At 47.3% G+C, this 26,452-nt stretch overlaps 1 protein-coding gene across 10 annotated transcripts in view; it reads left to right on the forward strand.

Annotated features, from left to right (window-relative positions):
* Window positions 1-26,452, forward strand: part of LOC105090857 (butyrophilin subfamily 1 member A1) — a 58,981-nt gene that overhangs the window by 20,157 nt on the left and 12,372 nt on the right. For 2 of the 10 annotated variants that reach the window (XM_064476351.1, XM_064476342.1), the window contains exons 2-13: window positions 8,853-9,080; window positions 10,220-10,304; window positions 11,660-11,832; window positions 13,367-13,584; window positions 15,001-15,095; window positions 16,991-17,338; window positions 20,673-20,954; window positions 21,069-21,269; window positions 21,542-21,562; window positions 21,657-21,683; window positions 22,847-22,873; window positions 26,068-26,094. In XM_064476351.1, the coding sequence (XP_064332421.1) occupies window positions 15,011-15,095; window positions 16,991-17,338; window positions 20,673-20,954; window positions 21,069-21,269; window positions 21,542-21,562; window positions 21,657-21,683; window positions 22,847-22,873; window positions 26,068-26,094 (1,018 nt within the window). In that variant the 5' untranslated portion in view covers window positions 8,853-9,080; window positions 10,220-10,304; window positions 11,660-11,832; window positions 13,367-13,584; window positions 15,001-15,010. Of the gene's footprint in view, window positions 1-7,190; window positions 7,461-8,852; window positions 9,081-10,219; window positions 10,305-11,659; window positions 12,020-12,235; window positions 13,585-14,412; window positions 15,096-16,990; window positions 17,339-20,672; window positions 20,955-21,068; window positions 21,270-21,541; window positions 21,563-21,656; window positions 21,684-22,846; window positions 22,874-26,067; window positions 26,095-26,452 lie in introns of those variants that run through there. The other 8 variants (XM_064476343.1, XM_064476344.1, XM_064476345.1 and 5 more) reach the window with 8 other exon arrangements.

The following is a 26,452-nucleotide window of genomic DNA, read 5'->3' on the forward strand; positions in this document are numbered from 1 at the left end:
AGGAGGCTTTTTTCATGAGGTCAGGACGGATGCTTTTCAGGGAGTCTGCCCCTTTCTATGACTTGGAACCACTAATCTTGGCAGAAGGAACCCAGAGAACTTTGGGGTCTCACCTTGGGCTTTACTGGGGACTTAGTTTTCTCCTTTCGGGGGAACGGGCAAGGCGCTGGGCTGGTTTTGGGGGAAATCTTGGCCTTCTTTGGCAGGGAATGTATAAGATTGTCATCAATGAGAAATAAATGTCTTTTACACTGAATTTTTCTTTGATTTTTTTTATTGGAGTACAGTCAATTACAATGTGTAATTTCTGGTGTACAGCACAGTATCCCAGTCATGCATATACATACATATATTCGTTTTCATTTTTTTCTTTAAAGATTATTACAAGTTATTGAACATAGTTCTCTGTGCTACACAGAAGAAACTTTTTTTTAAAATCTATTTTTATTTATAGGTCTACACTGAATTTTGTAATCTGTATTGTCCCTAGCAAACACTGCATTTGGGTAGGTGCCCCTCCCCCCATGGCTCCCTCCATCCACCACAGAAGTCCCTGGGAAGCAAGGAATGCCAGTCATTGAATTAAAAATCACAAAAGAGAATTCATGGCCCTGACTCATCCAGCGTTCTTGAGTCAACCCAGGACAGCTTTGGGGTCAGCCACACACCCAGTTCCTCTAGTTGCACAGAGAACCGAGAGTCCAGGGTGGCTGGAGGTGTTATCAGTGACTGTGCACGGCCCCAGCATCGAGGCACGCCCGGCCACAGCCTGGTGCGTCCTGAGCCTTGGTCCCCCGCCAATGAATACACTTTGCCAGCACCATTCTTTTTATTATTATTAACTTTTTATTTTGAAGTAATTTAAAACTCACAGAAAAGAGGCAAGAATCCTAAAAATAATTCCAGGGTACTCTTCACTCAGATTCACCAACTGATTTGACCACATTATTTGTGGTCATTTGACCACATTATTTCTCTAAATACACAGTAGCATTCTTTTCTGAACCATCTGAGACCAAGTTGCACGCAGTATCTCCCTTTCCTTGTAAACACATCGATGTGAAGTTTTTACGAACAAGAGCCTTCTTTTACATAACCACAGTACGACCGTCAAGATCAGGAAGCTTAGACTGATACAAAATTATTATCTGACCTACAGTTCATATTCAAGATTTGCCAATTGCCCCATAATGTCCTTTATAACGATTCTCTTTTTTTCTTGGTCCAGGATCCAACCTAGGATCATGCATTGCATTTGTCTTTTCAGTCTCCTTTATTTTAATAAAATAAAAAGATACAATTCCTTAGCCTTACTTTGTCTTTCATTATATTGACATTTTTGAGGAATACAGGTTAGTTATTTTGCAGACTGTTCTTTTCTTATTTTTTTATTTTAGTTTTAGACGGTTCTTAAATTTAGGTATGTCTGATGTTTCTTCAGTTTATGCATCTTTTGATTGCCACACAAGTGATGCTGAGTCCTCAATGTATCACACCAGGGACACATGAGCCAACATTTTTTTTTTTTTGCATTTAAAATTAAAAAAAAATTTAATTTTTAATTGAACTATAGTTAGTTTACAATGTTGTGTCAATTTCTGAACATCATTCTTTTTTTAAATATATATTTTTATTGAAATATAATCAGTTTACAATGCTGTGTCAATTTCTGGTGTACAGCACAATGCTTCAGTCATGTAGGAACATACATATATTCATTTTCATATTCTTTTTCACCATAAGTTACTGTAAGATATTGAATATAGTTCCCTGTGCTATACAGTATAAACTTCTTGTTTATCTGTTTTATGTATATTAGTTAGTATCTGCAAATCTTGAACTCCCAATTTATTCCTTCCCACCCCCTTCACCCCTGGTAACCATAAGTTTGTTTTCTATGTCTGTGAGTCTGTTTCTGTTTTGTAAATAAATTCTTTTTTTAAAAATTCCACATATAAGTGATACCATATGGTATTTTTTTCTCTCTTTCTGGCTTACTTCACTTAGAATGATATTCTTCAGGTTCATCCATGTTGCTGCAAATGGCATTATTTTATTATTTCTTATGGCTGAGTAGTAGTCCATTGTATAAATATACCACAGCTTCTTTATCCAGTCCTCTGTTGAGGGACACTTAGGTTGTTTCCATATCTTGACAATTGTAAATAATGCTCTATGAACATTGGGGTGCATTTTCTTTTGCACAGATAAAACATCTGTTTACATACCTGTGAAGGACATGAATCTCAAGTTTCATCTCATTTTTTAAACTTTCTTCTCGCATCTTGGTCAACCACCTTGTCACAAATAAGAATGAACATTATTCTTAATGGCTGATTAGTATTCCACTGTTTGGTGAACCTAGTTCATTAAACCAGTTTCCTACTGTAGAGCACTTAGATGGATCTCAATCTTTAAAAATGTGGTAAACTATGGTGCAATAAATATTCTTGAACATACATATTTGCAGGGTTGTCTAATTATTTCCTTAGGTTAAATTTCTAGAAGGGAAACCACTGAGTCAAAGGGTCAAAGGATAGACTTTAAAAAGAAAAATCTGACTTTGAGAAGAATTAAGACATGTATCTATTTGTAAGTCACCCTCCTTTTTTCAGTCCAACGTATTTTTAACATTCACTGCAGTTAATTATCCTGTGTTTAGCACTAGTTCTATTTTTCTAAAACTACAGTCATTCCTGACCACGCTCACACATACCTGCACCCATCAGTAATATTATTTGTTTTATACATTTAAAAAAATCTACTCCCATTTTCAAACTTAGATTTTAAAAGGAATCTGTAGGTAAGCTCTGTCTGATTGTAAATAGAGAATCGCCATAAAAATAACTTCAGTGAAAACAAAGTAATGCTAGTAAATTCTAGATTGATTCTCTTCTCTGCAGAAGGAGACTCCAAATGAGGAGAGACTTAGTTTTAGAGCTTTTGGTACCTAAGTGTCATTCTTCAGAAGGCAGTACAGGACTTTATATTCTTGGAAGTAGTGTCTCTGCATGCCCTTACCCTCACCAACTCTGGAATCCGAATTCATGCCACTTTGATAGGCGAAATCCCATCTCATTGTTGTACAAACTATTACGTATAAAATAAGCTACAAGGATATATTGTCCAAACGGGATATAGTCAATATTTCATAATAACTATAAATGGAATATAACCTTTAAAAATTGTGAATGACTATATTGTACACCTTTAACTTACATAATATTGTACATCGACTATACTTCAGTAAAAAAAAGAAAGAAAATCTCATTGTTTTAAGTTGCATTTTGTTGTAGGGATCACATTCTTTTTATCTGTTTACTGGCTGTTTACGTTTCTTCTTTCATGAATTGCCTGTCCGTGATTCTGTTCCATTGTTCTATTGATGTCATTGTCATTTTCCCATCAGCTTTCTTGGTTGAGGAGACAACCGTGGATGTAGAGATCTCAGCAGAAGAAATCTAGTTTGAAAAGTTCCTTCTTTTGCACTGTCTGGCTTGTGAACTTGGGAGGGTGGATTTAGTGTTCGTGAGAAATGAAAGTAAAGTAGAAAGGCATCAAGCTTCTTGAGGAACCATGAAGACCTGAGTGGAAAGAACTAACCTCTCCATTTCTACCATGTTGCTAGCCTCACAGTTTTTGTGGAAAAGTAGGTTGGGGCCCTAGGCTGTGACTTGAGAGAAAGAAGAAGAAATGGTAGCAGGGATGGAGAAGGAGGGTTAGGAGAAGGAGAACCAAGGGTGTGGTGGGCAGAAGTGAAGTTAAGGACAATGTCAGGAAGGGGCACAGCCCACATCTTGTGTTATCCCCACCTAAGGGAAGGCGGCGTGCACCTGCTCAGGACCACACAGCCCTTCTGTAATCTCATCCAGTCTTATGCTTTGCATCAGATTTTTAAATATCCCCTATGAAGGGAATCTATCTTTCCACTGATGACTCCCAAATTTGTGTTTCTAGAGTAGACCACTCACTCCCCTTAACTGCAAACTTGTACTTCCAGTGTTTAAGGAGTACCTCAAACTCAGCATGCCCAGAACTGATGTGATCTTCTTCTCCAAGCTTTCTCCTCCCTGCTGATAGAACTGGGCTTTGCAATTTTGTTCTTTCAGTTGTTCGGACCCAAATCCTCAGAAACATTGCTGATGCCTCTCTTTTTCTCATATTCTACATTTAATCTGTCTTAAATCCTTGTGGCTCTACCTTCAAAATAAATCCAGAATCTGACCACCTCTTATCTCCTCTGATCCCCACTGTTAATACCCTAGTCCAAGCCACTATCATTTTTACATATCTTAACTTAGCCTTCATGGAAAAAGACCCAAAAGAGTACACATTGCATGGTTAATTTATATGATATACTTAAAATGGCAGAAACGTAGAAATGGAGAACAGATTAGTGGTGATCTGGGGTTAAGGAGAGGATGGGGTGGAAAGGAAGCAGCTGTGGCCATTAAAAGGCAACATGAGAGATTCCTGTGATGATGGCAGTGTTCTGTGTCTTGATTGTACTGATGTTAACATCCCAATTTTGATTCTATAGTCCAGTCTTGCAAGATGCTAATATTGGGGGAAACAGGGTAAAGGGTACACAGAATCTCTCTGTGTTATGTCTTACAATTGCATGTGAATTTGTAATTATCTCAAAACAAAGAAAGTTAATTAAACAGAAAAAAATAGGCAAAAAATTAGTTGCAGACAAAAAGATGTCTAGTAGGAGAGCATACGAGGTCAAGGGAAAAAAGTTTACCTTATTATTATAGAAAACTCAAACATACAGTTAAGTGGAAAAGCTCCAACTATCCACCATCATGAATTCAAGACCACTCTGGTTCCACCTCTACTCCCACACTCCACTCTAGATTGAACAAATCTAGACATTATATCATTTCTGTCACAAATATTTTAGTATCTCTAAAGGATAAGGACTCTTAAAGAAAATAACCACAGTGACATTATGATGCCTAAAAATTCATAATTATTCCTTACTATCCTAAAATATGCAGCCAATGTTGAAAATTCCCAAATTTTCCAATCAATATATAAATATATACGCAGTTCATTTGTTTGAATCAAGATCAAAACAAGATCCACTCATTGCCTTTGATTGATATGTCTCTTGAATTTTCAGTCTTCTAAGGAGAACTGTTTTTAAAAATAGTTTTAATTTTATAGAAAAATTGAGATGAGAGTATAAAGCCATGCACCCTGCACCCAGTGTTCCCTATTATTAACATTTTATGTGAACATAGTACATTTGTTATAGACAATAAATCAAGATTGATAGCTTCTCATTAGAATCCATACTGTCTTCAGATTTTCTTATGTATGTTTTTGCTCTTTATCTGAGCCAGAACCCCCTCCAGGACACATTATATGTAATTGCCACGTATCCTTGGGCCCTTCTTGGCTGGGACAGTTCTTCAGACTTTTCTTGTTTTCAATGAACTGGACGGTTTTGAGGAATACTGGTTAGGTATTTTATAGGATGTTCCCTCCCTTTTGGAATTTGTTTGGTGTTTTTTCTCATGGTTAGATTAGGAGCTTAAGTCTCTTTAATCTTTCTTTCCTTGGCATTTATTTTTTGAAGAAACGACTTGTTTCCTATAGAATATTTCACATTCTAAAATTTGCTCATTGCAATCCTATGTCATTTACCATGTTCTTCTTCCTCCCTCATTTTTTCCTGTAAACTGGTAGTTAGATTTATAGACTTGACATGATTCAGAATCTATTTTTTGGCAGGGGTATGTCATAGGTAGTGTTGTGTTGTGTTTTTCCATCAGGAGGCATATAGTTCTAGTTGGCACCCTTTGACGAGTGTTGCCTAGGTCCATGGTTTTATTAGGGGTTGTAAAGTGGTGATATTTTAATTCTATCATACTGTCTTTGTTTATTTTATTCATACAGAGAAACTATGCCTTGTCTTCTATTTCCATTCGATTTATTTAGGAAAGGCAGATTAGCACCTTTCTTTACTCTTTATTTACCACTTTTCAGGATAATGAGTTCATTCTCTAGCATCCTCCAAAGGGGAACCAATGAGTTTTTATTCAGTATAACCATGAATAAATTCATTTTAATGTGTTTTATTCCCTCTCAGTGATTATTTTTTATTGATGCTCAATTTGTCCCATATTTGGCGAGTGTAAGCCTCAAGTTGACACGATTCTAATACCTTTGATGGCCTCCTGGCCCGCAGGGTCCACTTGTACGAATACTGCTACATGGTTCTTTTTTACTGGGAATGGAAAAAGAGACCTTGATTTGGGTACTAGGGAAGGTTTCTGCTTATTTATTTTTTAAGATAGAAAGTGTAACATGTTTTCTTGCTGAGGGGTGTGATGCACTGCAGAGGTAAAGGCGATGTTGTGGGAGAGAGAGGGTTGCTGATGGAATGTCTGTGAGTAGGTGAGAAGAGATAGGGTCCAATGCCCAAGCGGAAGGTTGGTTATTAGTTGAAAATGAAGAGGAGGGAGGTTGTGTAATGAGGAAGAATAAAATGGGAAATAATTGCCTTGAAAGTTTGTGGGTGACCAGGAAGATGCTGGGCACTTCTAATGGCCAACGTGAAGTCTGTGCTTGTAAATACTCCATGTTTTATCTAACCGCTTCAGCTTCATGGAGGCAGGCGTGGAGCAGGTGGGAAGCTGGATTTAGCCAGAGCCAGGCTTTTGCCAGGCTGATATGATGAGGGGCAGTGAGGGAAATGGGATTTGAGCAGGCAAGTTGGCGATTATAACAACAGGTCATAAAATCTAAGTGGGGTAAGGTTGGAAGGCGGTAGGATCTCTTACTATCAGAGTCAAAGGGGTTGGAGGTTTGGGGAGTAGAAAAATTGCTGGCGAGAGAGTGATGTGCAGAGACGGGAGGTGTTGGGCACAGTGTGGGATACTTACAGCTGAGATTATGGAGACGTTACAGGTCCAGGTAATGACAAGACCAAGGTGTGACTGTGGCGCGGGGGGCGCGGTGCAGGGAGGACAACGTCACCGAATGAGGCAATCAAGGTCAGGGTGTGAGCCAGCGTGTTGAGTGGATTGTCTTGGCTGATAGAGGACCAAGAATGGCAGCAGGAGTGGGCTGAACTGTTCCATGGCCGGAGGGGAGGGGTGGTGGGAAGGCTGCTGAACACTGGCACCTGGAGAAGCTGAGGGGGGTGTAGGATGGCTGCGTGCACGTCGGAGTGGCTGAGGCCTGCGGTCCCCTCCACCACCAGGTAGAGTCTTCAGCGTCATCCCCCACCTTCCTGGGACTCAGCCTTTAACACCTCCCTCTACCTTTGAACCTCTGATTCCAGCTCTCCGGAGCCCATGCCTTCTCAGCAAGGAAGACGCCTCCTCAGAGAGGTCAGGCTCTGACCTGCCATTTTCAGTTTTGTTCCAGGGAATTCAGAGTTTCCCCGGGCACCAAAGCTGAAATCGGGGGCACTCCTCCAGGAGCTCTGCCCACGTCTCCCTGAGGTGTGACTTCTCTTCAGTACCTGAGGGTTGTCTTGTTTTGTGATTTTTCTCCACTTCACCTCGTGTCCTGTCAGGTGGCCAGGCTGTGAGGCTGCCTGGGGCAGGAGACTTTGTCTTCTACAAATGCTTGCAGCTGTCAATAAATGCGCACTGAGCCAGTGAGTGTAGGGAGTGTGTCCTGTAACCTTTCAGCAGGGATGCCAGGAGAGGTGGAAGGGGAGGGGGCAGGTGGAGGGGGAAAGCTGTTGTTTTGGGGGAAATGGGAGAGCAAAGACTGGGTCTTTTGCAAAGTCAGGAAGTGTGTGTGTGTGTGTGTGTTTGGGTGGGGATGGGTGTGGGAGGGGTCCGTCCTCACCTTCCCAGGCTTCAGGGGAGTTTGGGGAGCATTATGGGACAGACCAGTGAGTGGGGACTTGATTGGACAGAGATGCTGACGTTGTCTGAACAATCTTCTGAGGAAAACACAGTTTTATCCTTAAAATGAATATTATTTTATTAAAACAAATAAGTAAAATAAAAGTAATAAAGAAAAAGAATAAGAGCTAACTCTTCAGGAAGTCCATATGCACTTCAGAGGGGGTGTATAGCTCAGTGGTGGAGCCTGTGCTTAGCAGGCATGAGGCCCTGGGTTCAATCCCCAGTACCTCCATTAAAAATAAATAAATAAGTAAATGTAATTACCCCCCCCCCCCAAAACAGAGTAAACAAACAAAGAAACGAAAGACGTAAGGACTTTAGTTAAGCCCCACCACCCTGGGACAGACACTCCCTAGTGTCCATTTCCTGTCCTAACTAGACTTCAGCAGGTCAGGGTCTCCTCATCTGACTTCTGCGGCCACAGATGCATTTTGCTGTTCTTTAACATCATAGACCAGGAATCCTGCAGCGTGCAGGATTTGTGTGCGGTTTCCTGTGCTCCTGTCCACTTTTCCAAGATTCCGTGTCTGCGTCTCCATTCCTCCCTCAGTGTCCTCCCCAGGGAAGCGCTCTTTCAGTTCACCGCGCCGACCACTAGAGGGCGGCAGAACCCGGTGGAACGTGGGCTGACCCCGCAGAGCAGCCACTCTGGGGGCCCCTGGGTTACTCCTCCCACCCAGGGAGCTTCTGGGCTGCGTCCCAGGCAGCTGCTGCAGGGTGGTCCTGCTGCTTCCCTCTCTGAGACCCGCTGCTTTGGAGAGGATTTCTGGAGTGGCGGTTTGGAGCCAGGGTCTCCGAACTCTCTAGATCACGCACTCCGTTCAGTAATATATTTTGAACATACATGCAGCTATCACATATGCACAAATGTTACACATATTATAAAAACATACAGACAATACCTTAAAAGAAATAACATTAAAGCATTTATCATAGAACTTCTAATATTTTTTCTGCCTCCCTTCTTGCCCCCAGATCCCTGGAGCACCCCTGGGGCTGGTCATCCCTCTCTGGTCCCCTGTTCAGAGGTCAGCTGAGCTTGGAAGGGCCTGGCTCCTGTGGGTTTGACACACGAAGCCATGACCCTGGGCCTCCGTCTCCCAGCTGTAACATGAAGAAAGGAAGACTTTTCTCAAGGAGCGTAGTACAACATTCACTGAAATCAAGGATGTAATGCTGAGAGTGAAATGGCACTGGGAGCAGGTGGGCTTGAGTATTTGGTGACGGTCTGCAGAGGGCAGGGGCCTGGCCTCAGGGCTTCAGCCTACAGGTCAGTCTGTGGGGACCAGTCTCCCTGACATGAAGGAACAGGGTGTCGGGCATCCTGGGGAGCTTAGAATCAGCTTCTCAGGCTTGGTCAGGTCCTCTCTTGCCTTTACTGCCCCAGGCTGCTCTCCTCTGATTCTCAGAAGCCAAAGTGCCAGGCCTGCGGGCCTTTCCCATGACTTGGCATTGAACTCCCTCCTGTCAGGAGTTGTCTGTTTTAGCCTTGACCCCGGGTGAGCCTGACCCATGTGGGACTGGGAGAGTTGTGAAGGGAAAAGCCCAGCTGGGCTAACGAGCTAAGTCACAAATCTAAGTGTGATAAGTGTTGGTTTACTGATCTAAGTTCTGCCGGGCTAACTCGTAAATCTGAAGTTTAGTGTCAGTTTACTGGGCTAACAAGCTAACTCGTAAATCCAAGCTCAACAAGTGTCAGTAACGTGATCCGTTCCAAATTGATAAGCTCCAGTGTACTGATTCCTTGCTTTTTGTTGTTTGAACCTTATTGGCTAATAGCCCCATACTTGTAATTAACCCTATAAAACCTCATGTGCACATCTTGGAGGTGCTCAGAGCTTCAGAGCAGAAGCCCCTCTGAGCCCGCCGGCGTAATAAATCTGAGTACTCCAACCCTCCGAGTGGTGCTTGTTTCTTGACTGGCCTGCCATTTCCGTAACAGAGTGAGTAAAGTCTTCCCAGGTTGCTGACTGGGTCACCCACGTGGGGCAGTAGAAACACTCACACCGCAACTCACACACTGACATGTCAGTGTCTGGGGAACGTGCTTGAGACACCCTGGGCAGATGTGCCCATTCTGGTGTCCTGTCTCAGGTACGTCAGTGCCGAGGGCCAGGAGGATCCTACCCCTTCCTTTTTCCCTCTTCCTCCCTCCCACCTTCCTTCCGTCCCTGCCTCCTTTGCTTCCCTCCTTCCTGCTCTTTCTTTTCTTACACTATCTTTCTGTCTGTCTGCTTCCTTTCCTTTTAATTTCCTGTTTCTGTTTTGCTTAATAGTGCAATAAAATTTATTACACGTTTGCATTCTCCCCAGTCTCACTCATTTTCATTTATACCCCTCAGGGCTTGGTGGGAGTGCTGCCCCCTCATGTGCCCTGGAACCTCAGACTGTGGAAGCACAGTGGATTGCCTACTCAGAGGGGATCGGGTAGGTGCTGTGGGCCTGGTGGGCCGGGGCAGCGCTGACTCCTGGGAGCGGGACAGGGTCCTTAGGACGTCCCTGAGCCACATTTGTTTGGATATTTCAGTTTGGAGATGACAGCCTATTCTCTGCCCTCACTAGAGGGGCAGAAGTCCAGGTTCAGAGGATGGTCCTGTCCCCAGCTGTGCCTTTGGGGACTCTGCTCAGCAGCTCCCTGGGTAGAGTTCCCCACCATCCAGGGTCATTATGGTTAGAGAAGGAAGGAAAAATTTTAAAGTTGAACCAAGCCATTGCCTCCTGTGTGAGTGTGTGTGTGAGCCTGATTTTTTATTTTTCAGAAAAAGAGCAGGTAGAAATAGTTGTTTTAACTTTCCCTGCAGTGTAATTTAACCCCGTGAACACTTCGATTTAAGTGTCTTTTAAAACAAGCTTTATCAGATTGTGTGTTTTTAAAAAAGGGAGATTATTCCTTCCCATCCAGTAACATTGAAAAATCACAATGTATTTTATGTCACCGTTGTTTTATGGCTCAGGTATTTATCTGAAACTGTTTTGAAAGTACTTGAAACAAGTAAAAGATAAGAGGTATTATATGGCTGTTAAGAAAGTAAAATATTAACCGCATTAACATTAGGAAAATTTATATTTCGAGAAAGAAAAGTCATCTGTGGCTAGTGAGCAGTCTTTGTTGGTAAAGCAGCCGGAGCATGACCCTGATGCCTGGCAGAGGGCGGCGAAGTTTGCTGTTTTGTCCCTCTTGCGGTTGTTCAAGTGTCCTTCCCGGTGCTTGGGGATAAACCTTCCCTGTACTTTGTCATTTCCACCCCCTCTCCCTCCCCGTATGGAATCCAAGGGCTGGCATTCAGGCCGAGATAAGCTTTCTGGCCAGATCACCTCGGGGCATTTCGGAGTCCAGGGTCCGCTTTCTGCCTGTCCTTCGGGTGGAGTTGTGTGGCGCTGGGCGTGGGCAGGGGGCAGTCTCCCTGCAGCTCGAGCCCCTCCCTCCTCTTCAAAGCTAGTGGACTGAGTGTACTCAGTGTGTGGTTGTGAATCTGTGAGACGTGGTTTCCTCTACTGCACAATGAGGATAATAATGACAAGCACTGGGCAGAAGGCAGGTGGAGTGGGAGAGACACGAGCCAAAGTCACTTAACCCATGACCCCCGGGCACAGGGCAGGCTGGAGGGAGCATGCAAGGTGGAGGAACCTGACGTTTCCCACTGAGGGATGTAGTCAGTGATGCATTTGTGTTTGGGGTAGATGGGAAGATGGAGGGGGGCTGTGGCATCCAACCAGGGCTGACTCCATTAGCTCAGAGGTAACAGTCTTCATGTTTCTCAGTTTTCTTTGTGTTTTCTCAGGCCTAGAATATTTTCTGAAAGTGGATGAGGCTGAGTAGCTCATGTGCTGTGGAAGGGACTCCTGCAAACGAGGACAACTTAGGTTTATCGAGTGTCTTCTACGTGCTGGACCCGTGAACAGCACACACCGTGCCTCCTCTCCTGGATTCCAGTCATTCCCCAGACGGACACAGGTGAGGGCTGTGGAGGAGACAGGGTGCCAGCAAAACCGCAGCAAGCACGTGTGTGGGGCACATAATGGGGATCAGGAGGTCAGCAAATTCCCTGAGCAAGGTCGTCTGAGCCAGGCGAGAAATGAGAGGAGCGTGGAAGTAGCTGCTGGCCATCGACATGAATTTGTGAAGTCTCTGGAACTTTCCGGTAGGTTGGAAGTAGACTGGGTGGGAGAGGAGAGTGTCAAAAGAGTGCCCCTTTGATTCTGTTGGAGAAAACTGGGTGACCACAGGTGGCCTTCACCGAGGTGAGGAACCTGCGGGAAGGGAGGGGCTGGAGGAAGGCCCGGTCTCCTTGGTTTTCCTTTGGAGACCACAGAACCGGGCCTTTCCTGGTGTCCACTGGGGCCTGGCAGGGGTGGGGGGTGGGGGGCGGTCCTGAGTGGCTGTACCAAGCCTTGGGTGATATTAAAATCTTAACAAGCCTTAGGGCACTGTCCCATTGGTCTGGGCAGGCCCAGTGTCCTGGAGCGGGTCCTGGAACCTCCTGATGCCTGGGGTTAACCCCTTGAAGGAAAAGGAAATGAACTAACTTCCCTGATGCTAAAACTGTTTGCTGACTCTTTGTAAGGCATCCTGCAGTTTGCTTTCCTCCCTTACTGCTTTTGTGCTGCTGAGTCCCCCTGGGGCTTCTCCCTCACACTCTTTACAACAGCTTCAGCCCAGGGGCTGTGCTCCAGGAAGAGGGCAATGGGCCCATAGTCTCAGAAGAATGACCAGACCCTCTGCAGTTCCTCCAAGACAGGACGGTTCATGGAGGTTGAGGGGAATGTAGCAGCACCCTGTAAAGCGCCCTGATTGCTATCACCTTTTCTGTTCCATCCAGTTTTTTCCAATAAAACCTCAAGACCCCAACTCTGAGATGGATTCACAGTGTCTAAGGCATGAGCCTGCCGTGGCTCCCTTTGCCTGGGAAAGCAATGAAGCTGTTCTTTTCTGTCTTTCCCAAACTCTGCCTCTGAGTGTCAATCCGTTTTCGGGGCACAGAGGCCAGTTTGGGGCAGGACCCTCAGTTGCCAGGTTGAGGGGAGCTCCTGGGTCATCGGTTGGGGAAGAAAAGAAACAGCCACATGGGGCTGTGTTTGTGTGCAATTTACCAGCAGACATGGAATCATCTCAGTAGTGAGCGGCTGGTCCGGACAGAGCCAGGCACGGGGCTGGGTACGGTCCTGGCTGTGCCACACACAGTGCCCTCCTCTGAGGTTAGAAGCCAGCCGTCCAGGAGGGCAGCACGTGCTCACACTGCGGTTGTTGAGTCTGTGCCTGTCTGTCCCCCTCAGCGTTGTTTCAGGGCACCTGGACCTCCTCTCCGTTTGCTGCTCTGATCATGCTGTTTCCGTCTTGATAGCTGGGGTGACCGTCCAGAGGGCAGGGCAGAGTCTGCGGGGAATGCTTTTTGCAAGTTTCACTTTCAAATAGTGGAAGGAGTCAGAGAAGGGCGGACTCCACTGTCCGGGATCGTTCTGACGGGGTCCCCGTGGGCTGGTCTCTGCAGGTACCCGTCAACCTGGGCCAGACTTGGCTTCTTGTCCCCTCTCCTGGGAGTCCCTCACCTCTCAGACTCCGATTTGGACCTGGAGTTAGGATCTGGGGCCCTGGCCACTAAGTGGAGGTGCAAACTGTGCGGGCAGATTTGGGATCTCCTGGGGTCCCTGAATCTTCTAATGCTCCTGAGATAAGGGACGCTTCAGAAGTCCCAGCCTTTCTAAGCTGGTAAGTTGGTTTTGAAGTCCCTTGTGAGCCAAGAAGAGGAAGCAGGGAGCAGCTGGCTGTGAGGAGGAGGCTGAGCACATGGTGGGCCTGGGGGCAGGTTCTGGGTGGTGCTGGATGATGGTGTGGCCTCAGGATGACCCAGGACAGCCACAGTGAGGGTTGCACCTTCATTCATTTAATTCAATGTTGTATCTGTAGCACTTCCTAGGACCGGGTCCTGTTCTAATTACATGTAGTGACAACAATATAAATTCATGTGATTCTCATTAAAAGCTTGGGATGGAGATGCTGTTAATATGTCCATTTTGTAGTTGGGGAAACATGCAGAGAAAGTCAAGAAACTTGAGTGAGGTCGTCACAGAGAGTGGCCCAGCCTTGGAGGGAACCCAGTACTCAGGCCTCAGAATCTGCCTGCCTAGGACCCTAAGTTGCCTCCTCCCCCACCCTGAGCAATAAGTCATCTGGGGGTCTCTTCTGTGACCAGGACTGATTGTACCTCCTGCGCTGCTGTGTTTCCACTGGGTCTTTTACGCTGATGCAGAAATCTTCTTGAAAGATATTGAGGATGGGAGGAGGGTACAGCTCAGTGGTAGAGTGCGTGCCCAGCATGCATGAGGTCCTGGGCTCAACCCCTGGTCCTCTGTCAAAAATAATTAAAAAGTAAATGAATAAATGAACTGAATTACCTTCTCCCCCACCAGTAAGTAGATAAAATAAATAATTATAAAGAGAGAAATGTAAAAAAAAAGAGATTGAGAATAAGGATTAACTTGTTAGTGGGACTGACTGGGCACCTGGGTGCAGGACCATGTCTTTGGTCCCTCGCAGGAAAGGGCCAAGTGGACTGAAATTCAGGTGAACTAAACAAGGAACAAAGGCAGCACTGGGTGCCTGTGACGGGACCCATTGTCTCCTTGAGGAGGAGACACACTCCGAGGACTCTCGGTAATTCCTGGTCCCAGGTCAGCCGCCGACAGGAGCTGGCATGTCCTCCGTGGTGAGGGGCCTGCGTCCGGGCCCTCTGTCCTGGGGCAGCACTGGTGGCTGTGAATAATGGAGAGACAGAGGCCGGTCTCTGCCCCAGGGCCCCCGGTGCTGAGAAAGGAAGTGCCTGGCTTTCTGGGCAGAGTGGGCTGTGCTGCAGGTGCCATTGGGGTGGGCAGGAAAGGGGTGTTTTTTCCCAAGCCGACCTAACGGTTGTCTAGCACCACAGAGGCCTTTTAAAGGGCTGGGAGGAGCCCAGGCCCAGTGTTTTCCTGGAGTCCGGGTTGTGGGGGTCCCGCCAGCTCATCAGCATAAGGATCAGGAAGGGAAGGCCCCTCTCCTCCTGGGACTGTTGCCAGCCCTCCCCCTGCCCTCCCCCTGGGCCCCCGGGCTCTGGGCTGGCCCTGCCTGCTGCCCTGTCTCTCTCCCCAGCCCCGAGGAAATGGAGGATTTCTGCAGCCACTCTGTGCTCTGCCATCTCACCTGCCTGCTCCTCCTCGTCCAGCTGCCCACTGCGGGGTCCGTAGGTGAGTGTCCCCATCCCTCTTCCGGGGCCCTCTTGGGTGGATGGGAGCCACCCAGCAGCTGGGCAGGTTTGTCCATCAGGAGTGGGTGGCTATTTGAAGAGTCCCTTCTCTGGAAAGATTATGCTCCCCTAGCCGGTAATTGTAATTAAATATTTAAGAACAATCTAAACCATAAAATAAGGGTAAGGGACTTTGATAATTGCCCAGTGAGGAGTTTATGATGTTTTCAAAAGTCAGCTATCAAAAATGTGACAATTCCTTTCCATTCCTTTATTGTTTCCTGGCTTCATTTTATTAAGCACTTACTCCTTCACTCCTTCATGCCATTCCACATACATTTATAGGGTGTGGACTTTGCATTAGGTGCTATATTTGAACAAAACAGGCACATTTCTATTTTTATGGAGACTACAGTAGAGCAGGAAGCAATGAATAATAAAAGAAGGAAACAAGTGTAATCTCCATTTTGTTACAAGAGATGAGAGGAGGGGCAGTGAAGTAGCCCCCGGTGGGGCGGGCAGGGGTGTGGGAGGTGGGAAGCGGGCCGGCAGCAGTTTTCAGTGAACACAGTGACATGGGAATAAAGACTTGGAGGAGAGGGAGGTGAGCCTGTGAGGATACCCTTGCGTGGATGGTTTCTGGAGGAGAGAAGAGTCAGTGCAAAGCTGCCTGAGTTTCTGGGATGTTGAAGGCCTGTGGAGGCTAGTGTTGGCTGGAGCTGAGTGAGCGAGAGGGAGAGAAGCAGAGCCGGGGGTCAGAGAGGCCCTGGGGGGCGTCCCTCTGGCCTGTGTTTCACTGGGGTATCTGAGGAGCCATTGTTAGGCTGTGAGCTGAGTAGCGACGTGAGTTACAGTGAAAAGAGCTGCAGATGTGGGAGTGGGGAGAGGAAGACACGGGGAGACGCAGTCTGCTGTCATCCTCCAGGGGAGAGATCATGGTGACTCAGGCAAAGTTTGAGCGGCTCAGGAGGTGAGAAGTCAGTCTTTGTTTTGTTTTTTTGTGACGGTTCCGTGTATAGGCAGGAGGTAATTAGGTTCATTTCTTTATTTTAATGGAGGTACTGGGGATTGAACCCAGGACCTCGAGCATGCCAAGCATGCACTCTGCCACTGAGCTGTACCCTCCTCCCTGAGAAGTGTATCTTTGGACGTCCAGCGGGGCTCTCCTGAAGAAGAGTCGTGTCATGGTCCATCCTCCAGGTCTCAAAAGGCCAGTGGCTCTGAGAAGATATCAGTGGGGTGAATACTTTTTTTTTTTTTTTTTTTTAACAAGCTGAGATACGATTTCCTGTGGGTGATGAGAGTGAGGGCAGGTTTTAATGGAAATAGCACTGGTTTTGCTTTTTGGTGCATGTATGATGCAGCCGAGGAGAAAGACATGAACAGAAGTAGTAAAGTTTTAGGGGTGGCAGTGGAGATGTTCCTGGGTGTGGCTGAAGGATCTGGGAGGTCTGACCTAGTCGCAGGTATGCTCTTTGCTCAGGGCTCTATCTTATCGAAGTATCTGCGTCTGGGCGGTTCTTTAGAAATGCACATGCTGGTGTCCAGCCCTGACCCGCTGGGTGAGAAGCTATGGGAACAGGGCCCAGCAGTGTGTGATTTATAAGCCCTCTTGCTGATTGCACTGCATGCTGAAGGCTGCAAACCCCTGCATCACAGCCCTCCATGAAAGGACGTGAAGTCAGGAGTACAGATGAGGGGATTCTCTGTGACATGATTTCTGGGTCACAGAATTGTGGTTGGAAGATCTTGCCCATATTTAGAGTGTTCACAGCTCAGTCCATCAATTCACTGGTCATCTCATCTGACACCGGGGTCTACCCACCCGATGGTGTGTGTTCCCTGCCCTCGGTCTATGTCTCTCCTACTTTCTTGCTCCTATGTCTGTGTCCACAGAGGAGTTCCTGGTGGTTGGCCCCTCGGAACCCATCGTGGCAGTGCTTGGCCAGGATGTCGCACTGCCCTGTCGTGTGTCCCCGACCATGAGTGTCGAAGACATGGAGCTGAGGTGGTTCCGCTCCAAGTTTTCAGAAGCCGTGTTCATCTATCAAAACCGACAGGAGCAGAATGAGGAGCAGGTGGCTCAATATGTAGGGCGGACCTCACTGGTGAGGGATCTCCTCACTCAGGGGGGAGCTGCCGTGCGCATCCATAAGGTCCAGGTTGCCGACAATGGGCTGTTCACCTGCTTCTTCAGAAAGGGAGGCTTCTACGAAGAGGCCATTTTGGAGCTGAAGGTGGCAGGTTGGTGACTTGATATTTTTGAGTTGCGGAATATTGGGGTTGGGAGGAAGTTCAGGGACCACGTAAATGGACCACTCAGTTTATAGATGAGGAACAGGAGGTACATTAATTCCTTCCATTACTCAGTGCAAATACATAGAAACCCTACTGTGTGCCATGTCATCTTCTGTGAACCTGGGACACATCAGTGGACCAAACAAAGTTCCCTGTGCTGTGGAGTTTATGTTCTAGAGGCAGTACTTAAATACTTAGATCAAGAGGTTACAGAGGATGTTATCAGGTGGTAAGCACTTAGGATAAAAGGCCAAGTCAAACAGTGGAAGAGGACCAGGATGTGGGTGAGGAGGGCTTCAGTGTTACATGGGGGCTTGGGGTGGGACTTACTGACAATTTGAGCAGAAGCTGAAAGGAAGTCAGGATTTAGCCAAGTGTTCCCAGCAGAGAAAACACCCAGTGGGAAACCCTTGAGGTAGGAGTGTGGCTGGTTTTCACTGGGCACACATGGAGGCCATGATGGTTGGTAAGACGAGTGAATGGGAGGGTGATGAGAGGTGGAATGATGAAGAGATGTTCCTGGTATGGGGTGTGCAGAAGGGGTTGCTTCATGCTCTCCGAGATGGTCAGGAAGAGTTTATAGGTAATACACTCGAGCAGGCACTTGTAGTCACCAGACAATGTTCCAAAGATCCCTTGAGGTTGATGGATGGGAACGTGAGAAGGCAGGGGGCGCATACAGCATGTTGATCATAGTTCTTAGCAGTTAACCATCGAGTCCTCGGGGCTGGAGTATGTCGTCCAGGAGGGGCACAGGTAGTGGGAGTTGGGAGGAAGACGAGAGAAGGTGTTTGGGAGGGAAGGCAGATGCCAGGTCATCGAAGACTTTGTGTGCTGGGCTATGGAGTTTTGTTTCATGGCTGAGGAAATTTTAAAGGGAGCAGGGCCAGGAATGTCCCCTTTGTCAGCTGTGAGGAGGCTGGATGGAAGGTGAGCAAGGCTGCAGGCACGGATGCAGGGATGGGGCGGAGAGGATGCCTCAAGTAGAGGCAGTGACGTCACGTAGAGAGGGACAGGAGGGATCACACATCAGAGGTTTAGAAAGTAGACTCAGCTGAGTGAGTGCATCTAGGGATACAAAGAGTGTGGAGGGGAAGGGGGGTTGTAGAAACTCCCAGGTTTTGCCTTGGCTGTTTGTTGTTAGTGGTAGGGATATTGAAAATTATGTGTGTCAACTGAAGAAACACATACAACCTAAGAGCTGTGAGCTGAGTTTATTTCAGGATCTTACTGAGGGCTGTACACTCTGGGAAACAGCCTCTCAGTAGCTGTGAAAAACTGACCCAAAGCGGTAGGCAGAGCAGTCAGTATATATAGAATTTTGGCTAGGGAACGGGTACAGTCAAGCATGCATCTCGGTACAAATTTATTGCTAGTCACGAGGATCAGAGACCTCAGTTAATGATTTTAATGCTTTGCTATGTATGGGAAGATGCAAGAATCTAGGTTCAGTAAATTTTTTCCCCCCTGAGATATTTGTAACTATCTAGGGGGTCTGTTTTTCCAAAACACAGACTACCTTATCCTGTTTTTCATCCTGAATTCCTTTTGGCATGTACTGTCAGTGAGTGACTGCAGTGGCTAATGACTTGATCCTTGTAGAACTGGATGGTGGGCAGCATTCTTTATTTTACATGTGTTACTTATGTGTTAGTTACCTGTTTCCATAATAATGCTGTGTAACAAAGAGCCACAAAAATCACAGTGGCATACAGCGATAACCATTTATTTACTTCAGGCGTTAAGGAAGTACAGCTGATTCGGACAGTAGTTGACTGACCTCACCTGGGCTGACTTATACATCTTTAGTCACGTTGGCGAAATATAATTAAAAACAAAACCTCCGAAACCAAAATCCTCTTGACAAAGTTAGTAGAGAAAGAAAACAGTTATATTTTTAAAAGGGCATTAAAGCAGAATGTGATACACATGGCAGGCAATCTACCAAGAGATGGCAAAGACAAAAAGAAATCTCCCCCTTTTATAAAGCCAAGCAGATGCAACCGATTACCTAACTAATCCTCAAGTCATAGGACTTGGAAGCACCATTTGCCACGTGGTTCACCCTAAATTTTCCTGGTATTTGAGGTAATCATCCATGTTAGCTAATTGGCTTTACCCAGAGGAAAATAAATCCTCATATCTTTATGACGGGGGGAAGCTTTACACGTTGGAGCACAGTGCCCCCTGAAGTTAGGCTCCTACCCTCCCACAGGGAAGGGGAAAGTGGGAGAACCAGCTCTCCTGATGTTTATTTTTCAGAGAGATGGCCCCCAGGTTCTAGAGAAAGCCATTCCTGGGTCACAAAGCTGGCAGAAGCCTATCTAGCTTTTCCAAAAGGATTTATATACGTTTCAAAGAGGGGAGAAAGTACCTACAATTACAGGTTTCCCAAAGTAAACGATTTAAGAAAAAGAGGTGGTAAACCTCTTCCCTTGAATGAAGCCTCTTACTTTAAAATTTTATTTGTCCTTACAGTCAGCTGAGGAGGTCACATGAGGACCTTGGCTGGGTCTGTTCACAGGGGTTTGTTGAAGTGACTGTAGGAAAGCTTCAGCTGCAAAGGCTGCGCTCGACCAAACAGGTTCTTCCTGAGGCGGAGGCAGCCCAAGGCGCAAGCCCTTTACAGCCTCTGCTCGAGTCACATGGCTGATCTCCCACTGGCCGGTCAAGTCCCATGACCCAGCCCAGGGGCACAGTGTGAAGGCACTAAAAAGTGTGTAGCAGAGGGCGAGCTGGACATGAAGATAAGTGAAGATCCTGCCTAATTTTCATAACCTATCACTGACAGGGCAAAGTCACATCCTTAGTTCTGGGACTCGGAGGTTGAAGTGGGTGTGAGGAAGCCCAGCAGAGGTGAACTGTAGGTATAAGAGGGTTCCTCAGGGGACAGCGTCGTCAGCTGATCTAATTTTGGTGATGATTTACAGAGAGGCAGTGGGTGTGGAAGCAGGCGCCCTGGGAGAGTGTGTGAGGTGAGGATCGTTAGGACAGGGATGGAACCCTGGGCCAGATTCCTCCCGCTGTTCACCTGGGTGTCAGCCGTTCCACCTGCTGACTGGGGAGAAGGGCCCCAGGCCCCGAGTCCCTGTAGGTCTCCTTCCTTCTGTTCCCCGTGGAAGGGCCGCTGCCTTGCTCCTTGCAGGGGGCAGCCTGTCCCCAGAGCCCCGCAAAAGCAGAGTGAGTGGCTCCCCCTGCAGTTGTGCACACGTAACGCTGCCGGGGTCCACAGCAGCCAGGCGCCCCCCCACCCCCGGGCTCTACATCATCCCTCCCGCAGGTGTGGGCTCTGCCCCTGCAGTGCGCATCACAGGCCCGGAGGAGGACGGGGTCCGCGTGGTGTGCACGGCCTCGGGGTGGTTCCCGAAGCCCCAGGTGCAGTGGAGAGACCTCCGTGGAGGGAAGTTCCTGGCGTTCTCTGAGGCCCACGCCCAGGATGCTGAAGGGCTGTTCAGTGTGGAGGCCACTCTGGTGGTGAGAGACAGCTCTGTGGGGAACGTGACCTGCTCCCTCCTCAACCCTGTCCTGGGCCAGGAGAAGGCCATGGCCATTTTCATCCCAGGTCAGCGCTGCTCCCAGCTTCCGGCAGGGCGGGAGGAGGGTCGGGCGTTCCTGAGTGTGCCGGGCTGGGCCGCCCCGGGCTGTGGCCCTGACGGGGTCTGTGGCTGGGCGGCAGCGCCCTTCTTCCCCCAGGCGTCTCCCTGGAAGCTGGCTTTCCAGGTGAGCCTGACTGTGCTGATGATCCTACTCCTTGGGGCTGGATGTTACACCAGGAGAGAACATGCCACAAAGTTACAGGAGGTTGCGAAAAAGAAGCGTCTCTGCCTGGATAAGGAGCAGGACCAGCGGGAACAGGAGGAGGCACGGAAGGAGATCGGTAAGACAGGACAGCGGCCACGGCTGGCGAGAGTGGCAGCCTGTGCTGAGAGGGCCAAGCTGACCGCAGGGCCGAGTCCTGGGCTCCAGCCCTCCAGGGAAATCCAGGCCCGGAGCGGGTGGCTGGGGAGATGCAGGGAGGACGGCCGGAGCCGTGGAGGCTCGGACGGGTCTGGAGTGGGAACGTCTTCCAGGTCACATACAAAGAGGTTGTTTTTGTGGATTCTTTTTCTCAGGGATGGGAGTTCATGTGTTTTTTTCACTCTCTTTCAGGTGAACTCCAGGCACAACTTGGTGAGTCCTGCTTTTCCTCCTGAGCTCTCTGCATCCCCGTCGTAGGAGACCTTGTGGTTCTCAGCTCACGTGTTTCCTGTACGTTGCCTTTCAGCCTGGAGGAAGTCAGTGTACCTGGCTGGTGAGTGACTCTCCAGATGTGCTTGGGTCTCCTTTCCTGCCTGTGCCAGGGCACCGCTGTCCTTGTTTCTGTCTAGACACAAACATGTGGACCCCCTCCCCTGGGGTGGATGTGGAAGCTGGTGGGAGGCAGAACCCAGCTCCAGGGGTCTCCCCGATCTGGGCTGCTCTTTGCTACCCAGTGCTTCAGAGCGTGGCTGTGACGGTGACCCCTGGGGCCTGCCATGCACTGGGGTCTTATTCCAACCCTGACTGACCCGCTATACGGATAGTTTCAAGCCTTGAATGCATCTGGTTTTCAGTCAGTACTTGGAAGCCAAAACCACGTGCACTGAGATGTCATTAAAGGAGCTATAAATGAAGGGGGTGATTAAGTTTAGGAGTGTGACTTTCTGTCTCCACCTCAAAACACCATCCGAGAAGAGTATAGTCTGTCCAGTTTCTGTGGGTGCTGATCAAAAAGTGATTGTTAGGAGAGGGGGCGGACTGAGCTGACCGTGCATGGAAATGTCATGGGCTGGGCTGTCAACAGCCCAGAAAAATGATGTTTATGTCTAGAAATATTTCATCTGAGAACGATTGGCCACTTTTACCCCAGAGCTCACCTCACATTCCTGTGCTTATATAATTCCCATTTCAAGTGATTTCCCAAAGATATCTTTGCCAGAAAAAGACTGGATATGAGAATTCTTTCTTAGAACAATGTAATAATTTGTCTTTTATTTGTTTGATCCTTAGTGGCAATAGTGAATGCAGATTGTATATTAATTTTTGAGGTTTTTAAATGTTTTAGTGGAGGTACTGGGGATTGAACCCATGACCACAGCATGCTAAGCATGTATTCTATCACCGAGGTATATTCCTCCTTACCAAAAATGTTTGAGGTTTTTTAGGCACAGAACAACTAAGTAACTTGCCAAAAGTCGCATCGTAGGAGCGGGACAGTGGAGGAACTCAGCCTGCAACGCAGGCCTCCTGCCCTGTGGTCCAGGGGATTCCGCGTGGGACCTGCTGTCTGCACGTGGCAGGAGGTCACCTTGTCTCCAGCCTCTCCCCCACTGCAGTTAGTCTCACCTGCAGAACAGAGGGGAGGCAAGGGCCAGCGGAGTCACGCTGAGTGGGCTGGTTCTAGCTGAGGTCTTACCAGGGTGTGTTCCCTTTCAGCCTGGAGGAAGGCCCAGCTGTATGCAGGTGAGTGGCTCTGAGTTCCTGTGGCCTCCCCTTCCCAGCCCGGACTCTGCCCTCTTCTCCATCAGGGGCCCCCACACCAGGGAGGGGTTGGTGATCTGTCTCCTTATCACTTCTGTAGTCTCCATCTGGAGTCTGCAGGGACTTCTTGTGGGAACACAGGGCTGCCTCCATTCTGGGCTATCCCCCCGCAGGTCACTGTTAGGGTTAGCAACACTCTCCCCAAACTCCTTGTCCAGCTGCTACTTCTTGTTGGTGCAGAGACAATGGAGACGTCAGTTGTGTGGGGAGATGGCAGCAGCATAATGACTCAGGAATCTCTCATCTCGAGAAGATTCCAGAAACCATGCTTGCCTGCTTGGGACTCAGGTTTTCCTAAGGGAGCCTTTTGGTTCTTGATCTGTGTCGCTCCAAAACTCCTACTCTTTTGGATCTACTTTTGGTTTTCCCGCTTCTTCCTTGTCCTCTGGGTATTGGTGTTCTCTCTGCTCCTTATGCTCTGACTCCCTGTCCAGGCTGTGTTTCTTCCTCCAAGCCTCCTTGGTTGCTGAAGAATTAGTTGTTGTAGAACAAGTTTTCTGAATCTGGGGTCCAGAACCTGTGGGATGTTTATGGATTCTTAGGATGAGGGTCTGTGAAAGATCAGAAATTATACGCAAAATCCTATGTATATGTTTGTGTAACAGGAACCAAATGTAATAATCATTCTCTCTCCTTTTCTGTGAAATCTTATTTGCTGATAGGCTCATTCCTTGTTGGGCTTATTAGGGGCAATGTGTGAGGACTGGGAAAGGAGCAACCTAGGGGAATCAAAATTGTTTCCCAGAAAAAGGGTGGGGAGAAAATCAGGGAAGATAAGACCAGAAGGAGGAAGAGAGGAGGCAATGATGAGGAAGTAGAGTGTCTGAGATTCACCTTATAGAGATTTGGGGTGGCTTGGAGGGTGGAAGAGGGACCACAAGTCACAGCCATGTAGCTCTGAGTTGGGGAGCACACGGCACATGTACAAGTTACTTCGGTGCATAAAGGGTAATCAGCTGCTCGATTCCTCTTTGAGAAATTTCAGTAAAGACACTTATTTTAAAACCATTTTAAAGGAACTGCCTAATTGAGTTTGCCTCTGATAATGAGACCACCTCAACCTTCTTGTGGTGGTTGGGGCAGGAGTGTGGTGCGGGGGATGCTACTGCAAGGGGGGTTGTCCAGAGGCCCCATCAGCTTTGGGGTGAGTTAAAAATCTGTATCCTCTGAACCTGTGTTCAATGCCCTTTCCTAGCTTGGAATGTTTCTTTTTATGGTCAGAAATATAGACTGTGAGGGATGGAGAGAAGTATTCCAAGGGGTGAAGGCAGCCTGGGGACCGGAGGTGTGAGGAGTGAGGATCTCGCCTTCGGGATTGTTACTGATTCTCCCTGGGATTTATATGTTAAACCTGAGGGTCAGATAGTCTTCTTTTAGCATCTGCCCCCTTGTCTGCCTGATTAAAGAGTGTGTGTTTTAATGTATACCTGTATACACCTTTCTATTTCTGTAAGGACAGACCGTATTACACCAGAATCTACATTTTATATTGACAGATTCATAGTGTGAGGAGACCAAAGGTCTGACCTGTTTTTTTCATAAAATTGAAAAAATGATTTGTAACTTATCGATTTTCTGTGGAAATTAAGTGAAGAATAGCAGAACACTGGACACATTGTAGAGTTTCACAAATGCCAATTCTCTTTTCTCCTCCTCCCCTTTCTTCTTTGGTAACCTCTGCTGGCTGTGATATAGAAGTTTATATCTGGTATCAACTAGTGCCTTTGTGAAGAACAAGTGAATTAGAGTTCATTTTCTTCTCAAAGGATCACATGAGTCAGGCCATTTTGTGTGATCTTATTTCCATCAAGCAAATCAACAGAGATCGAAATGTGAATTTCTGCATAAACCTGTCTTAAGTGGAAATAGTGGTCATATATTTATACCCCAAATGTGCAAGAAAATGTCATTTACTTATTTCTATAAAGGTTCTAACCTTGTTCCCCAGTCTCCACCCTGTTGGAGGCAACAGCTCTCCCAGTGCAGACATTTCAGGGTCCTATGACTTTTATAGGTTTTGCTATGCCCCACAAGCTTCTTTTCTTCTTCCTAAAAGGGAGTATGAAGGTTGGAAGAGATTATGTGGCTCTGAGTCAGTGGGGTAGGGGTCCCTTCGCTCTCCTCTTAGTTGCATCCGGCCATCACCGTGTGGAGACTAGCCTGAGCTGGCCCTTAAGACGCTTGGCTTGGGGTCTGCTGAGGAGTGGCAGGTCCTGTGCTGCTATTTGGGCACTGTTGTTCCCCCTCTACCCGTGACCCCATCTCAAGGATCTTAATCACGTCTATAACGTTCCCTTTGCCACAATGTATTCACACATTCTGGAGTTTAGAATATGGACATCTTTGGGAGCCTAGCACATTGAGTTTCTCCTGGAAGCTTCCAAACTTTCTGGGCAGTTATCGGGGGCAGCAGATGACTAGATCCAATATTTTGGGTTCTCCTTTCTGTATAGGGATGTTTTTGCTTCACTACCCTGTGAAAAGGTGAAGAGAATTCGTTAGTGTCTTTTCCTCTCACTGAATATATGTGTTTCTCACTTTGAACATCTCTCTCCTTCCTTGAAACCTCTCTGTTGCCTCCAAGCTGGGGAAGACCTCTCTGATGCTCTGTCCTGGATTGTTTGTACTCAAGGCTTGTAGTCATCCTTTGAGTTCAGTTCAGCCAAGTTGTATTCTGTCTACCGATGTCTTGGAGGTAACCTGCACATTCAGCTCAATTAGTTCTTGATCATTAAATGGAAGCCTTGAAAATTATGATCTCCCCAGTTCTTTCTCAAGAAAACCTAGCTTTCAGGATAGCTGTATGACTAGGGCCTTGAGAAAGCATTAGTTTATAGTGAAATCTGGGCAATGATGTTTATGTTCAAATTGACATCAAGCCTCTCAGTCCCTCGGTATTAAGGTTTGTGGCTTAGCCTTCATGGGAGGCTGCAGCATGATGGTTCTCTGTGTGTGTGTGTGTGTGTGTGTGTGAAGAAATAAATGCATCAGTTGAATGTTTCCAAGGCATTTCTCCCTATATCTCTCTCATCAGTAAGTTTCATTTGATTAGGTACCGACCCTAATGTGTATAGTCTCTGAAACTCCCTGAAACGAAGCCCATGGTTCTCTTGTAGATTGGCGGAAGGAGAAGTTCCAGGCCTGTGAGTGACTTTGTGTCCTTTCTGAGTATTCCTACTGCTGTCCCGTGGCCTCCCCTTCAGTTGTCTGTGATGATACAGATGCCAGTGTCATCGGTGGTGGTGGGGTGGGATGTGGCCGTGATAGTCACATAGTTGGGGCTGGTGGGTGTGGCTGACTTTGGGTGCTAGGTAGAGATGTTTCAGCCCTTGGAGTCCAGGCTGGTCCTAAAGGGCCCTGGGACATACCTAACCCCCAAATCAGCCTTGTGGTTCCTTCTCCAGCCTGGAGGGCCATGGGCTTGATTCACAAGTTTCTAATCTCAGGCAGCTTAGCCTTCCCCCCATGCAGTTGGGAGTCCAAGCTGGGGAGTGGTTGGGA

This window comes from Camelus dromedarius, chromosome 19 (genome assembly GCF_036321535.1).
Source record: "Camelus dromedarius isolate mCamDro1 chromosome 19, mCamDro1.pat, whole genome shotgun sequence".
NCBI classification, from domain to species: Eukaryota; Metazoa; Chordata; class Mammalia; order Artiodactyla; family Camelidae; genus Camelus; species Camelus dromedarius.